This window comes from Seriola dumerili, unplaced genomic scaffold (assembly GCF_002260705.1).
Source record: "Seriola dumerili isolate Sdu_G_001 unplaced genomic scaffold, Sdu_1.0 BDQW01000066.1, whole genome shotgun sequence".
NCBI lineage: Eukaryota > Metazoa > Chordata > Actinopteri > Carangiformes > Carangidae > Seriola > Seriola dumerili.
Window position 1 is genome coordinate 1,917,659 of NW_019174321.1, and position 16,401 is coordinate 1,934,059.

Below are 16,401 nucleotides of genomic sequence, written 5' to 3' on the forward strand. Positions count from 1 at the left end.
AGACGAACAGCATGAGAGAGTGAGACAAAGAAAACAAACAAGATTATTGATTCAGTCGTTTCAATTTAATTCTACTGAACGACTGGAAATGATCCCAGCAACACAAAACGCACAAGTCTGCAGACACCCTGGACTGTCGACTGGTCCACCACAGAGCTAACACAGTTCAACACACACTCATTCACGTTCACACTGACAGACAGCTGAGCCTCCCTGCTGCCCACAGACAGGACGACACAGAGAGGAAACAGCCAGGGAGCAAAACATGGCTGCCAAGAAACACATGGGCGATGGGGGGGGGGGCGACAGAGAGAGAGAGAGAGAGAGCGAGAGAGAGAGAGAGAGAGAGAGAGAGAGAGAGAGAGGGAGAGAGAGAGAGAGGGAGAGAGAGAGAGAGAGAGAGAGAGAGAGAGGGACAGAGAGAGAGAGAGAGGGACAGAGAGAGAGGGAGAGAGAAGAAAGGGAGAGAGACAGAGAGAGAGAGGGACAGAGAGAGAGAGAGAGGGACAGAGAGAGAGGGAGAGAGAAGAAAGGGAGAGAGACAGAGAGAGAGAGAGATAGAGAGAGAGAGGGACAGAGAGAGAGAGAGGGAGAGAGAAGAAACAGCCAGGGGGCAAAACATGGCAGCCAAGAAACACATGAAAGAGAGAGAGAAAGAGAGAGAGAGAGAGAGAGAGCGAGAGAGAGAGAGAGACAGAGAGAGACAGAGAGCACCTACTCTGCAGACTGGGCAGGTTGGCGTCCTCAGGTTTGGTCTTCAGGAGATGAGGCAGGCGAGTGTATCTGTAGCCAAAACCACAGCCCTGAAAAACAGGAGCACAGAGCTCAGACGTCTGTTAGAGACACACACACCAAACACCGTTATAACCTGACCCACACTGACCCACACTGGACTGCTGGTGTCGGTATGTGGGGGAGTTATCAGATATTTAAATATAAACAGGTTTAGTTTTTTCATCGTGACCCAGATACAGACTGAGCGTCAGAATCAACTTGTCAGTGTCTCAGGTGACAAACTGTGTGATGGACTCATCAGCCGACACACACACACTGACACACTGATACAGTTGCCTGCTAAAGTTTGGGCCCCCTTTACCCAGAGCCCCTCCCACAGTCACAGGGTAAAGTTAACCCAGTTAAACCAGTAGTATTTAGATTGCTGATGCTGGTTAGTGTGTGTGTGTGTGTGTGTGTGTGTGTGTGTGTGTGTGTGTGTGTGTGTGTGTGTGTGTGTGTGTGCGCGCTCACCCTCCAGAGTCTGACCAGGATCCAGTTGGTCTGAGCCCAGGGTCTCTGTTCATATGGAGCCAGCAGATTCCTCATCATGGCGACACGTCTGAAATCACAGCATAGATCAGAGCTGGGATTTTACACCTGCACCTGAGTTCCTGTTTCCTGCAGCTACATCATCAAAGAACAGCCTGTGCTCCGGTGAACAGGAACATGTAACACTACATTTGGTTTCTTGGATTCATGATGTGTGGAAACTGACCAAAAAAAAGTCTCAAAGAAAATAACAGGTTGTTTTCTTTATGTCAGTTTCACCACCGTTTATACATTTTCCTAATTTGTTAGTTTTATTAGCTTTTATTTATTTTTTTATTTTTCTTATTTTCTCACAGATTTTAACACAGATTTTTTTTCATATCCTCATATAATATAAAACACCTTCAGTGGAGAGAGTTATATTTACTCATTTAGCAAACACTTTTATCCAAAGCCACTTACAACTGAGCTTCAGTGCAGTAGGAGACATTGGAGTAAGTACTAAGGACTAAATCTATTCAATAAGACAAAGTGCAAGAAGATCGGGTACCGAGGTGAACAGTGAGCGTGAGTCAGGCACGTGAGGGTTTTAGAAAAGTTCGGAGAGGAGGTGGCAGCATTAAAATGCAACATCTGTTCATTTTCTGAGACATCTGGTCTCACATATCTCGTCAACACAGAGTCTAATAACTTTAATCGTGTTGCTGAGAAAGATAACTGATGTGAACTGATGCAAGTGTGAGACGAACAGGAGGCAGAATTAGACCAAACCATCTGTCCGATTGTACAGGTGTGTGTCGGGTGGACGTGACACAGGTGGAGAATAGTTTCCATATCTGATGAGGAGTCACTGAGGATCCTGATGATTTTTCACTTCAGTTATTTATTTATTTTTTTCCTCATGTGACACTGAACTGAGGTTGAGGTGGATGGTGTGGAGTCAGTATCACTATATTATCATTGATTTTATAAAATCCCAGCACTGAACTGTGCCTGCTGAGCTCTCCGTCACTCTCAGAGTAATGAACTGCTGTCGTAGTAAATCAGGAGTTAAACACATGCAGACTGCAGCCATAAATATATTGAGAAGTCACAGTGCGCATTTGTGTTGCACCATATTCTGAGTAAATCTGTTCTCGATTCATTCATTAACCTGCAGAGTCTCAGTGTCTCTGATTTTCACCTAAAACCAGATTCCAAGTTCCTAAAGCAGCGGCCGATATAAAACCTTTGAGACTGATCTGAAATTATTAACATCAGTGGTTTTAATTAAGACAGAAGAAAAGCAAATAAAGACGCTCACTGTTCCTCGGGGATCCTCTCCACCGCCCTGAGGGATTGTGGGTAGCAGACGTAGCTGGCCAGTGCCTGCATTAGAGAGTCTTTGATATCTGTGAGGAAGACAGCAGAGAAAGCCACAACACTTAGACCCATTAAACACTTAAACCATCAGATACAGGACAGATTCCAGAGATGCATTTAAAGACGCTCTGATAAATAATAATAATAAAAGAATTATTATCTGTAGAGCACTTTGCAAAAAGTCACCCCAAATGTGTGTGTGTACAGCGTGTGTGTGTTTTACCTGTTCCAACTATGCGTGGATCTGCAAAGTGCTTAGCAAGGATAGCAGCTAGTTGAGTCAATGTTTCTTCGTAGCCTGAAGGGATAAAAAAAAAAAGAAGTTCTGCTTACGAAGAGAAAACACATTCATCACTCTGATCTTCAGCTGACAGCAAACATCAGCGTCAACCTGGACTTCACTTCAGCGCACACTGAAGACCTGACACGACACACTGTCTGCGACACACAAGTGATGACGACGCTGGACACATCGGTGCGAGAGTGTGCTTCATGAATCTGTAGCAGCTGCTGTAAACCGCTGCTCTGCTGTTTTCTTGTCTTTACTTCCTGGTTCAGACGCTGCTTTTAAGCTTTGCCTCTGATGTGTGACTGACATTAGTTCCTTCATACAGAAACATGATTTTACATCACACTTCCTGTAGCTTTAAAAGAGCAGAATCATAAAATCAAACACTGATTCTAACGTGTGACAGATTTAATGAATGTAACATGGCGCCATTACCTGGCAGTTCCTCCATGCTGTTTGCGGGGCTGAAGTAGTTCTTAAGGGCGCTGTATGCATTCATGGCGACATTGAGGTAGAACTCTGGAGCGAAGGCGAACAAGGAGCCGGTGTTGTCGGCGTGTTCAATGGTGCGAATACAAACGCACAGCAGCCAGTACACATCCAACATCTTCTCCTGTACGGACACACACAGATGGGGAGAGTGAGATAAATCACTGAACACTTTAGAAATGACAGGAATCAACGAGGCAAACACCAAAACACTGGATCAGGAAGCTGGATCACCTTGGAGTAGATGGTGGCGTTGATCCAGGCCAGTCTCCTGCTGAGGTGGTTCAGCTTCTCTGCAAACACCTTCTGGCTTTTCTGGAGCTCCTCCAGGATGTCGGGTCTCTGCGGGAAACAACATGCAGAAAGATGTTTACTCAGCCTGTCACAAATTACTGTCAGGGTGCAATTTTTCAGTTTAACAGGACACCTGTGCCCGGCTCCCACCAGGGCCGAGACACTAACGGAGAGGTAGTGGCGTTAAGCTGTGTACTTGTGTGTGTTTGCGTATCACACCGGACTGCAGCTGCTGTGAAGAAAAGCAGGTTACTGAGGGAAACAGAAAGGTAAAGCTGTGTGGGAAATAACATGTTTGTGCAGGAGCTTTCTTCTTTTTAGTGTTGGATTGTTAGTGTGGGGCTACAAAATAGTGTCCAGATGGAGCCGCTACTATCCTCCATAGCTGGGGAAACCAAGGTCTTACAGATAAGGAGGCAGGGAAAAGCAGAAGAGAACTACCCAAATCAAGTTCTAGTCAAGGATGAGGGAAGTGAGACAAAGGGAAAGACAAACGTAACATTAGCTAGGTAAGAACAGGTGACAATAAGAGATGAGGTATGATGCCGTGGTCAGTGTGTGGTGATAAATCTGATGCAGCACACGTTTGTATAGATGTTCCCTCCCTCCTCCCTGCACAGGAATACTTGAAAACAAACGTTACATCAGACAAATCATTTCAGCTCCTGGTGACGCTGCTTTTCTTCCGGTCTACTGAATCGAAACCTGTGTGTGGTCTTTCAGTGCGGCGGGACAGACACAGTTTTGGCAGTCTGTGTGTTTTATCCATGACTGTGAGGAGACGGTGCAGACGGAAAAGTATGTGGAAGCTGATCTGACTGTCGGCACAGAGCTCAGCGTGTATCCTCACCTCCCCACGTCACTACAAGAATATTAATATTTGCGGCTGTGAAGATGATATTCCCTTTGATACTGATTGAAATTCATGCTCTGCTGGGTTTCATATTCCACCTGCTTCCTCACTGAGCCCCTCCATAGGTCTCCCTCCTATCACTGTGTTAGAGGTATTAATATCATAAATCCACTGAAAGCTCTGACAGGTTAGGAATAACCTGCGGCCTGGCAACTTTCTGAAAACCTCCTTCCACCATCCTAAAGGAACAGGAAATTTTGGCATCGAAAATATATGGAGACTCTTTTCTAGTGTTGAGTGCGTTGTTCTAAATCAAAGCAACACAGTGCTAATGCTAGTGTTAATTACAATTATTACAATTTGCATAATGATAGAAGTGGCTGGCTCTGTTGCACACTCACTGCATTATTGTGATAAGACAATGCAATACACAAATACACGTCAGTTTCATAACCAACACCTGGACTCTGCAAAGAACCACCATCTCACCTGTTTTCTTCCCCCGGAGCCCTGCAGATATATTTATTGGTTCACTCTGTACTAGTAAATAAATGACTGCAGAACCGACTCCTCCACTCATGATGCTGTTAAGCTGCTGGTGACACTTGTGCCCCGCATGATGCTAATGAGACAAGCCACTAGAACTGGCTGACAGGAGTGTTGACTGGAGCACAGCCAATTATCTTTGACTGAGCACCGACAAAGCAAAAGATGCGATTGTAACCGGTTCACACAACCATCGGCAAATAGTTTATATAGTGGCTGATACTGAAGAGAAAGGCACTTAACCTTGACAATCCCCAGAGAAATTAAATCATGAAAGAAATGAATGGGAACCATTACTGAGCGTGACTGACCCGCGCGGGGCATCGAGCGATCTTCTCCTCCGTGTCCTTCAGAGCCACGGCGTATTCGTGCACGTCGTCTGACACCACCACCATCTGGAGGGAAACAAGACAAACACTCATGAAGGGCCGACAGATTCTCCTCGTTTGGATCTTTTACCAGTGTGTATTATTTAGCTTTATGATGGTAACCATTATTTCTAAATTTGACAATGACTAAACTTAAATATGTAGAAAAATGTGCTTGATTTTTTTTTTCTGTACCTGTCGACAAGAAGTTTCACAATGTTAAGAAAATAAAATTAATTTTTATTCAGTTTTATTTCACAACGTTTTGTTATTGAGACACTTTCTGAATATTTCTTGTGATTCAGAGTCTGTAAAACAAAGTCTTCGGACTCTCTGTTAAACTCTCTTATCACCAGTCGTCTGCTTGCTAACAGAACCACAGCTCTTCTCGTTTAGTTTCAGGAGTTTCTCGATCTTTTTGAGAGACAGTCATGTGTTTACAGAGATTTTAGTGAGAAAACAAACGTGTCACTATTCAAAAAAAGAGGCTTTTTACCATCCCAAACACTGATAAAGTGAAGTTTTAGTGATCTTTGCTCACAGAAACGAAGACTGCAGAATAAATCTGCAGAATAAACGCCTCCTCCCAACAGTCATGCGGACCAATGATGACCAATACAGAGGCAGGCACAGAGTATATATTACCTATATCATAAAAAACATAAAACTCACAACACTGAGCAGCACATTTCCAAACAGTGCAATCATCACACAGCATTACGGCGCTATAAAGCTTGCGACCACCTGCAGCACTTTTGGGTTGTATTTTTAAATTAGAAACAGGACGAGACAATAAGGGAGAGGTCGAGAGGCCGAGCTGTCAGGAAGGACAATCTCTGTTCCAGCAGCAAACAAGAATCTGGGAGGATTACTGGGAGATGAGATGGGAAATAAAAAGAGGTGAAACGATCATGGAAGAATATAGATAGAGCAGGAAGGAGGGAAAGGAGGGACTGATGTAAAAGAAATAATAATTAATTTATCTGGGTGCAAAAATCCTAAAATATTGGTTCGTATTTAATCACCAGAAATACATTCACATAAAAGAGCATGAATGTCACACACAAACACAAAATGTTTTTCAGCCGGTCTGTTGAGAGGGGCTCTGCACAGTTAAAGGGACTCCTCGAGGTGGAGGAGTCGGAGTTAGCTTGGAGAGTTTTTTTTCCCCTATTCGTAAATACACTTCTGCCACCTGTGACTACGCCTGTTTTTATTTTATCTAAGAGAGCAACGCCACACTGAGCTTCAAACAGCAGACCAACCAGGCTTCACATGTCCAGGCACCTTTAAATCCTTCCTGTCCTGTCCTGCCTCTTAGATCTCCTGGGTCAGGTCTTTCATCTGTTCCACAGAGTCCAGACTCAAGTTCAGGCTTCAGACCAGCGTTACCAAAATTAGGAGCTTTCTCACTAAACTTGGTGACAAAGGCATCCAGCCGTCTGTCTGATAAAGAGCATTGCTAACATCTGTCAGTGACTCGTTCACCCAAGAGAGCCAGAGCCGCATGAGAGCACAATCAGCGGCCAACCACTGAAGACTGTTTATAAGAGTGGAGGAGTTATCATGACTGAGTTTATTCCAGAGTCTGAATCCACAGTCTGTACAACAGCCTCCATGAAACCATTTGAAATTAAAGGAGGGTTTAAAGCACTGTGGCACTGATGGTAAAGTGAGGATCTTTTCAAAAGTAAAACCACCAACAGTTTTTATTTGTCAGTGAATTTCATAAAAAGAGATTTCCCCTCGGTGCACCCGAGACAGTTTTTCAGATATCATTATTTCTGGCATCACGTCTGTGGTCGTCCATCAACTTTTCAGTCTGAGCAGATATTCTTCAAAAACACTCTGGACCTCGCTGAAACTCAAAACAGCAGCACTTTGGCATCACTGACTCATCTTGATACACACACTAGCTACAACAAATGACTGCTCCGTCCTTTTTTCCACAAACTTGTTTCCAATTCTCATTTTCAAGTCAACAACATTGCTTCCATATAAAAAGGTTTATGGGACTTATATCAGGAAAGCGTGGCGGATGAGACAGCAACAGCTTCCTTCTGCACTTCAATAATCCCCGAGACAGTTTATGATAAAAGTGACGGCTCTGAAGAATCTAAAGCAGCAGGTGAGGGTCAGAGCAGCAGAGAGTGAGCAGTGGAACAAGGTGGAGAAAGTAGAGATATGATTTAAAGAGTAGATGCATGTGACACAGTCAAACAGACTGAGAAATTTACTCTCTTTCTTTCTTTCTACAGTTGAGTTTTAATCTTTTCTGTGTTTTTTCTTTTCAAACCAGGTTTCCTTCCTGACTAAATGTAAAAGTTTGCTGATTAAACACTGAAATACTTACAGAAGTAAAAGTCAGAGTTCTCATTGTGCAAAATACCCCAAATCAGAGAGTTATATTTATCATATATTCATGCATTAGTGTGCACATGTAAGCAGGATTTTAATGGTGTCATGGTGGAGCTAATGTGCACAAAATCTATTGGGGAATTCAATTAAAATCAATGTTCACGTATGTATATATATATGAATGTATATATAGAAATAGGTCAAGTATTATGGACCTTTGCTCAAACTAATTGATTTAACTAATTAATTTAACTAATTGATTTAACTAATTGAATACTCCTGGCCCACATAATTACCTGGAAACCAACCGGTCACTGCAGCTGGCAGATAAATGTTGTATATGTCACTGCGAAATGTGGGAGTACACGTGTAAAGTACCTCAAATGGAAAAGAAGAAGTAGCTCAAAATTATATTATAAGTACAGTACTTGTGTTTAAATGTTATTTATGTTATTTAATTGTCACTTTTCAGAATATCGAGTATTTTTAAAGGTTCTATTACACAAAGTTTACACAGGAATAAGTGATTTACAGCACGTGGCTCTGAGATGTCGTATCTTTAGACTTCTCTTCATCTACTGTAAAATAAATACTTGCTGTCGCACTTGGCTCAAATTCCAGCTCATCACTTATTCAGTAGATGCAGCAGCTGTAAGAAGGAGGATATTTGGAAAGCCTCACTGTTATTGTGACTGAATGTATTCACATCAGTTAGCACGCAGCAGATGACGTAATGACTTCACAGTCACATTTCAGAGTTTATCCAGCCGCAGACACAGCCTCCATGCGAAGGTCACATTCTTACATATGAATAAAATATGCAGCATTAACCTTTTGTGTTTATATCCTGACAGATGCTCACTTCACATAATATGCTCCTCCAGCCTGGGTTTAAACACAACGCTGTCAAGGAACGAGCAGAGAGACTCATTTTCAGAGGCAGAATCTCTAATTTATGTGAAGCCCCGTGGTACACAATCAAAACACAAGGCCTCACATCCACATTATATCTGCCTGGGCTAAACTACACTGGCTGACCTCACACACTTCATAGGCGGTTTCATCTGAATGTCACGGCGTGCTCAGTAGCGCAGCCACAACCAACTGGCAAACAGCTCGTACAGTGGCAGAGAGTCAGTGAGTGACCTGGTCTTCTGTGTTAACTGCTCGTAAATCGTGATCTCAGTCACAGATACAGACAAATAAAGTGTCCTTAAGGTAATATCACGCAAACAATTTTAATATTTTATGTCTTTGTTGAACACAGCCATTAAACATTTGCAGTGCCGGTGGAAAAAGTAAGCGGACCCTTGGATTTAATAACTCAAACTGTTGTTCTGTGACACCGTGAAGCTCAGCGGCTTCAGCTTAGAGACAAAACACAACAAAGAGAAAACTCACCTTTCCCAGCTGCTGATGAACGCTCAGGTTGTACATCATCACGATCCCATCAACTATCTCCAACAGGGACTTGTCTGCTATTGCCTGATCGGGCTCCTCCAGCGGTCGCCCCAGCAACAGGCCGTCGTTACCATGGCTTCCCTCGACTTCAGGTTGAACAGAAGAGAAACAAACAAGAAAAAGTTGACAGAAATAAGGGAGTACAGGTGTAGAGTACTGGTTACACTGCATATGATCCACAACAGGAAGAGGGTCCACTCAACCTCTCAGCAGAGAAGAGCTTCATGCCAAACTCCTCAGATATACAGTACATGTCTCGACAGCAGTTGATGGCAGCTGTTTCCATGGATACCAAACTAAAGATCAGACGTAGTTGAATCCACTTTTTTTGTTTACATGATTCGGACAATAAGTCTCTGACTGTCTTATAATATCATGAAGCATTCATCTGATTTTGAAATGTAAAACTAAAATAAAAAGAAATGAAGTAATCTTAATGCAAATTTGATATTAGGTTCACAATATCAAATTCTCTTCTTACGGATATCAAAACTTCAAATGAGACACAGAAACCTAAATATCATCTGTTCAGTCAGTGTAATGTTTAGTTACTCACTGTCCTCCTCCGTCCTCTGCTCCACAGCGAGGGTGCGAACCTTCACTTTCTCAGGCTGAGTGAGGGGTCGTCTGGGGGTCATGAGACTGACAGCAGCCGTGCTCAGGAACCGGTTGGCCCGACCCAAAGTGGGAGAGCTCAACCAGCTGGGCCTCGCGAGAGCTCCACCCATTGCTGCTGCACCAAACGGCCTCTGATGTTAAAAACAATGAAATAACACGAACTATCAGGAAGGAAAATGAGTCAATATTAAGACGTATAAGACGCTCTCCCTGATCAAATGATAATGTTTATGCCTGAGTTATAATCCTGAAGATTTTTGATTCTTATCTAATGAGCCTTGTTGGTTGACAGATGTTTACTGGTTTTTGTATGATTTATATCATTTTTTTGCAATTAGAAGAAAGAAGTTGCCTAATAATACAGTACGGACACAAACCTGTGCTGCTCCGCTCTCCTCATCCTCGTCCAGGTCGTCCATAGACGTGGCCTGGATCTCTGCGGGGTCGATGATGATGTTGGCTTTGCTGGCCAAGTCATCTGGTAGATTAAAGAAAAGACATTTATCATATTAAAGCAACGCCTCAGTTTGATTCAAAGTTTTTATTTCCGTGCAAGAGAAGGGAAAGAGAAAATCTGACTTATTCTGAGCCACGATTGCATCATTGCGTCAGAAAAACACAAACTGAACATGAAAGAAAAAACATCAAAAGAAGAAGAAGAACAGACAAACAGTTATCACTTTGATTAGTTCACCGTTCAACTCTTACGTCAAAAATACATCCCTGTTTCCTGTCAGACGTCATGTTCAGTCCTAACACATGAGACAGACCGACAACAGATTTAACTTCATCTGAGTAAAAACCCATTTTCTTGATTTGTTGTTGTCAAGTTCTACTAAACTGCACAGAAAAGATATTCAGCCTAAGGAGTAAAACAACCAGGACTCTTCCTAGAGCTGGCTGACCAAGATCCTCATGGTCATTCTGGCTGAGCTCCAGAGATCATGTGTGGAGACAGGAGAAACTTCCAGAAGGAAAAACATCACTGCAGCACTATTTATAAAAAAGCTCCTAAAGGACTCTCAGACTGTGAGAAAGGAGAGTCTCTGATCTTGTGAAACCAAGATTGAAGTGTTTGGCCTAAAATCTAAGCATAATTTCTGGAGGAAACCAGGCACCACTCATCATCTGCTCAATACCATCCCAACGGTGAAGCATGTGATGGCAGCATCAACATCAGTATCAGCATCAGACAGATCAGGGTTGAGGGAAAGCTGAACAGATCAAAGTACAGAGATGTCCTTAAAGAAAACTGGGCTGAAGGTTCATGTTCCAACAGAACATTGACTCTAAACACACACAAGACAACACAGGAGTGACTCTGTGAATGTCCTTGAGTGGCTCAGCCAGGACCCAGACTCCAGACCAAAGGAACATCTCTGGAGACTTTTTTGTGTGACATTTTGTGTCAACTAACGAATCAATGGAGTCATTGCTACAGCTCTCAATCTATCAATAAAGAAACACCAACGCAAGTACTACTGAGATCCTAAAACACAAACTAAATTCAATCAAAAAGCCAGTAAACCCCCTCTGCTGATAAACCCTGCCTTTTTTATTTCCTTCTTCTCCTGTGTACTTCATGCAGATGGAAAAGCCTGCCTGGCATTCAATCAAATTGATCAGTGAGCTGATCAATAAATGGGGTCAACCTTAGTTAACAACAGATGACACAACATCATAAGAGCTGCTAGCGGGTGATGAATGGCCCAGTGATTTATAGAGTTAAATGATGGGGGATGTTAATCAAGCCTTGATTAAATGCAGGTAGAGAAGTGCAGGCTGGACACGAATACTGATGAGAGAAGGAAGGAAAAAAATGAGGGACTGAGGGAAAGAGAGAGAGGGAGAGCAGAGAGAGTGGAGAGAGGAGGTGGAGAAAAAAGAGAGAAATGATATATCACAAAAAGAGAAAGTGGAGGGGCTGAGAGTGAACGATGAGTGGGAGGAAACAGAGAAGAAGATGACCTGAAGAAATGAAATGACAGTAAAAGTGTGTGTACACACACCAACACACTGATAGACACTGACACTCACTGACACACACCAACAGACATTGACACACACCAAAACACTGACACACACTAACATTCACTGACACATACTGACACACGCTGAGAGACACTGGCACTCAATGACACACACTGAGAGACACTGACACTCACTGACACACACTGAGAGACACTGACACCCACTGACACACACTGAGAGACACTGACACCCAATGAGAGACACTGACACTCACTGACACACACTGAGAGACACTGACACCCACTGACACTCACTGAGAGACACTGACACTTATTGACACTCACTGACACTGACACACACCGACACTCACTGAGAGACACTGACACTCATTGACACTCACTGAGAGACACTGACACTCAATGACACTCACTGAGAGACACTGAAACTCACTGAGAGACACTGACAAACACTGACACTCACTGACACACTGACAAACACCGACACTCACTGATACTCACTACCAAGCACCAACAGGCACCAACACATACTACGAAGAATTGACGTCTACTACTTTCTACTAACATGTGTAGACAGAGCAGTAACAGGCCAGTCAGACATCACTATGAGCTGGTGGGTTCATCAGTCTAGAAGAGGGACCAGGTCAAAAAGTCTTCACAAACACCATGTTCTCTTCAGAGAAACAATCTCACCCCTATAGAGTCATGTGAACAGCCTCTGACCCGCTGCTGAGAGCCAGGCTAACTGCTCTCTGATTGAGCAGACCGGTGTCACAACACTGAGTCATGGGGCAGTGAGTATTATTGTCTCACTCTCTTCAAATCATTAGATGATAAGAAAGAAAGTCACACCTCCCCAGAGAACGTGAAGGGTATTGTGTGTCTCTAAAAGCTTCTATTTCTGAATCAAGACAATAATCTTTTTCTATATCAGCAGCAACCAACAGACAACAACTCAGAGTCACTTGCAGGAGAGTCACAACCAAGTCCTTGACGTAAGGGAGGGGGCTTCTTCATTGTGGACTGCAACTTTTGAGTCAGTGATAATGAGGAGACTGGACTGTTCCTCATGAAACACTCTATTTAATGACCTCCTAAACTCTGCTGGAGTCACAATACAATGATCATAAACTTTGTGAGGTGCTGCTCACAGCCTGTCAGAGCTTCAGAAGTGTTTTACAGAGGGGCTCTCTTCATGAGGAACAGACCTCTGAACAAATCTCAGTGATAATCACATGGAACATTTTAAAAGGTTGTACTTATGTATTTACAATCACACCTGCACATGCTTTTCTTAAATGTGAAAATGTATAATGTATGTCTGTAAATTATCTGTGTGTGTCCATGTTGATGCCTGTGGATTTATGTGTGTCTTACTATGTACAAACTGTATATGTCTATTTTTGTACACAGGTCTCTCTTGAAAAAGAGATCCCGATTTCAATGAGACACACACACAAATAATGCTAGTAGACACGCTATAAATTTGATCCAAATCAGTACAGACACACTATCGTAGACCACGTATCTAGACCCTGATCCTTCAAATACCATCCTCAGCTAATCTAAATCAGCAGGGAATCTGACTTCAGATCAGTGAGTCTTTCCCAGTAGAAAACTTTTAATTGCCTCAAGAAACATACTTCCTACATGACAACCAATAATTAAGTAGCTTTTAGCTTGAAATTAGAAGATAAATCTACATTTAGCACCTTTGCAATATTTAACAGGATCACATCTGTAAAGATATCCTTTGACTTTATAACTGTACAACTAAGCAACAACATGCACGTGTATGTGACCTAGACAGTCTACAGCCATGCTATAAACACAAAAAAGACTCAAAACTTCCACAAAGACACACAAAACATCCACACACAACACAACCACTTGCAGCGTCTGGGTCTGGGAGGTTTGGTGGGGTATTTTACTTGTCTATGCCATTGTCATCTAATCCATCCAGGCCAGGCAGATTAGATTAACCAATTAAAAACATCAATCTATTAATTTACATTTTGGCAAAAATCATGTCCATTATAAGCGGATGAGTCTCCTCCCAGTCAAATTTATAGCTAACTTTACTGTCTCCAGCAGGCAAGAAAAATATTCGAGACCTTTGTAAATGACATTTCAGACTTTATAATACCCTCTTTTCTGAAGGAACTGAACCCAGTGCTTTATAGGACTTTCAGATACCCACACACACACACAGACTGACAACTCCATCTCTAAAAATATGTTTATGACAGCTTAAATAAACCTGATGGTGAGCAGTCTTTGTTGTCTTCAGCTGTTAAGTTTTTCCTCCATTAAGATGAGTGACGTTTGAAGGACATGTGAAACATCAGCCCCCCTCATCACTAATCTAAATAAAAGTGAAGAACGGCTCTACTCTCAGGAAAAATCGAAATGAATGAGCCGCTGCAGCAGATAATTGATTCCAGCCGTCCCACTCAGTCTTCTCTGGCAGTGAATGAACAGCAGATTGCTCGTACAGTGAGTCTGCGGAGGGAATATCAATCCACATTACACACCTGTCTCCCACATCTGCTGACGACAACAAGAAAACACAGCGCGCACTTCGACAAACACAGCAGAGCTTCTGTATGGAAACATTCACCCAGTGAGGTTTACTGTTTGTATTTTTTCTCAGTTTTAATATTTGTACAGCTTCCAGTCTCCTGGGGAAACCTGGTTGCCTCAAGATATTTGGGTTATTTTTTTACACTACCAGATCGTTCAGTTAATTAGAACATCAGGAGAAAACCATTTGTTTTGCTCTGTTATGACATGTTCACTGTTGTTATGCACTGCTAGTGTTAGGCTACCTTACAAGTTATTTAGCGCTGCAGTGAACAACTAATTCATGCAAAGGATATGAATGAGTACGTTCCGGTAATTTGACATTAATGTTTTCATCTGTGCGCTCTTGGTCAGTAGCAGAATTCATTACACATGAATCATTTTTAATAACTTCAGCTTAAATATATAATTCAGTTTACACTGGTTTACTGTAAGCATTTAAGAAGTAATTGAAAATATATTAAAATGAAAAAAAAAAAAACCTAAACAAACAACAAAATAAATGCAAAAACATGACTTTTTCTGAAGGTACTGAATTGTATGTACACACTAAGAACCGGTACATGTTTGTAACTGTGTTTCTAATACACACAAAGCAATTCCTCCCTCTAGTGGAGCTCAGTGAGACCAAGCAGGAAACCAGTCTGCAGGGATCAGTGAGATCAGCTCTCCTCCTGAAGGTCAGATCCACACATGAAGCTGGAAACAGCCGCTGTTAAAGCTTTAACTCATCTATCAGTCGATGTCAAAAGTTTAACTGTAGGTAAGAGTGGGTGTGTAAAAGCAACCAACCAATCAGAATATGGCTACAAACCAACCAATCAGAATACAACTACAAACCAACCAACCAATCACAATACAACTATAAACCAACCAACCAACCAACCAATGAGAATACGACTACAAACAAACCAACCGAACAATCAGAATACGTCTATACAGCTACTGTTTATATTATGCATGCATGGGATTCATGTTGTAATTGTTTTAATCTGTTGGACAGAAAATCGTTTTAAGTCCTTTGCAGCTTTTATAGTTTAACTACCGAAATCCTTTTTAAAATTCATACCAACGACATACCAACCTTTGAGTGTTTTCTTTAAGTGGGAGAGGAGCCCCCCCAGTCTCTGCAGGTCAAAGTAGTCCACCTTCCCGTTGTAGAAGAGTTGGGGAGGGACATAGGCCTCTGGAAAAAGAGGAGATAGCAGAGGAGAGTAGGAGGTAAGATAAGTGATTTGTAAAGAACCAAAGCAGTGTGTTTGTTTGGGACAAACAGGACAGAGGTGATGGCGGTAGAGCGAAGAGAAAGATCAGAGGGGTGACATGAGGGGGAAGGAGGGAAATTCAAAGTGCAGATATAAACAGAAAAAGGCAGAAGGGCAATGAGCAGAACATAAAACAGAGGCCAAGAGGTGGAGATAATGGGTGTCAGGGGAGCGAGGGCAGAGCAGAGAGAGCGAGCACATTAACAACCTTCATTATCATCCAAGAGCAGAAAATGTACAAAGAGCTTCATCGACCTCGTCCTTATTTTCAGTGATTATAAGACCGTCCCCAGAGGGGAGGAGCAGACATGAGGAAAACGCAAACAGAAAGGGCGCGCGCGCACACACACACACACACACACACACACTTAATCTGTATACATGCACAACAGGCAGTTATGGATTTTATGGCAATATCCCCCATTAAAATGCCCTGGTCTTCACAGAGGGGATAAAGGACTAATGTTTGTCGCAGGAAGAAGCTTTGAGAAGAAGAGGCTGTTACTGAGGAGGGTTTAACTTTATCCGTTAGACATTAATACAGGCACGTACTGTCTTTGTTTAAAACACAGTCTGGTTAAAGTGAATGAACTTACTTCCTTAGTATGTTGCATTTAAAACACAAGTGCACCAAGTGCACGTATCGGACAGATGATAATTT

At 42.4% G+C, this 16,401-nt stretch overlaps 1 protein-coding gene across 1 annotated transcript in view; it reads right to left on the reverse strand.

The window, feature by feature from the left end:
• The window catches only part of rnf123 (ring finger protein 123), a 123,157-nt gene that overhangs the window by 93,841 nt on the left and 12,915 nt on the right, over positions 1 to 16,401 (reverse strand). The window contains exons 21-31 of the mRNA XM_022742188.1: positions 15,560 to 15,661; positions 10,276 to 10,382; positions 9,843 to 10,035; positions 9,227 to 9,372; positions 5,411 to 5,494; positions 3,641 to 3,748; positions 3,353 to 3,530; positions 2,852 to 2,926; positions 2,570 to 2,657; positions 1,249 to 1,336; positions 719 to 803 (exon numbers count right to left, since the gene is read on the reverse strand). Of these exons, the coding sequence (XP_022597909.1) occupies positions 719 to 803; positions 1,249 to 1,336; positions 2,570 to 2,657; positions 2,852 to 2,926; positions 3,353 to 3,530; positions 3,641 to 3,748; positions 5,411 to 5,494; positions 9,227 to 9,372; positions 9,843 to 10,035; positions 10,276 to 10,382; positions 15,560 to 15,661 (1,254 nt within the window). The remainder of the gene's footprint in view (positions 1 to 718; positions 804 to 1,248; positions 1,337 to 2,569; positions 2,658 to 2,851; positions 2,927 to 3,352; positions 3,531 to 3,640; positions 3,749 to 5,410; positions 5,495 to 9,226; positions 9,373 to 9,842; positions 10,036 to 10,275; positions 10,383 to 15,559; positions 15,662 to 16,401) is intronic.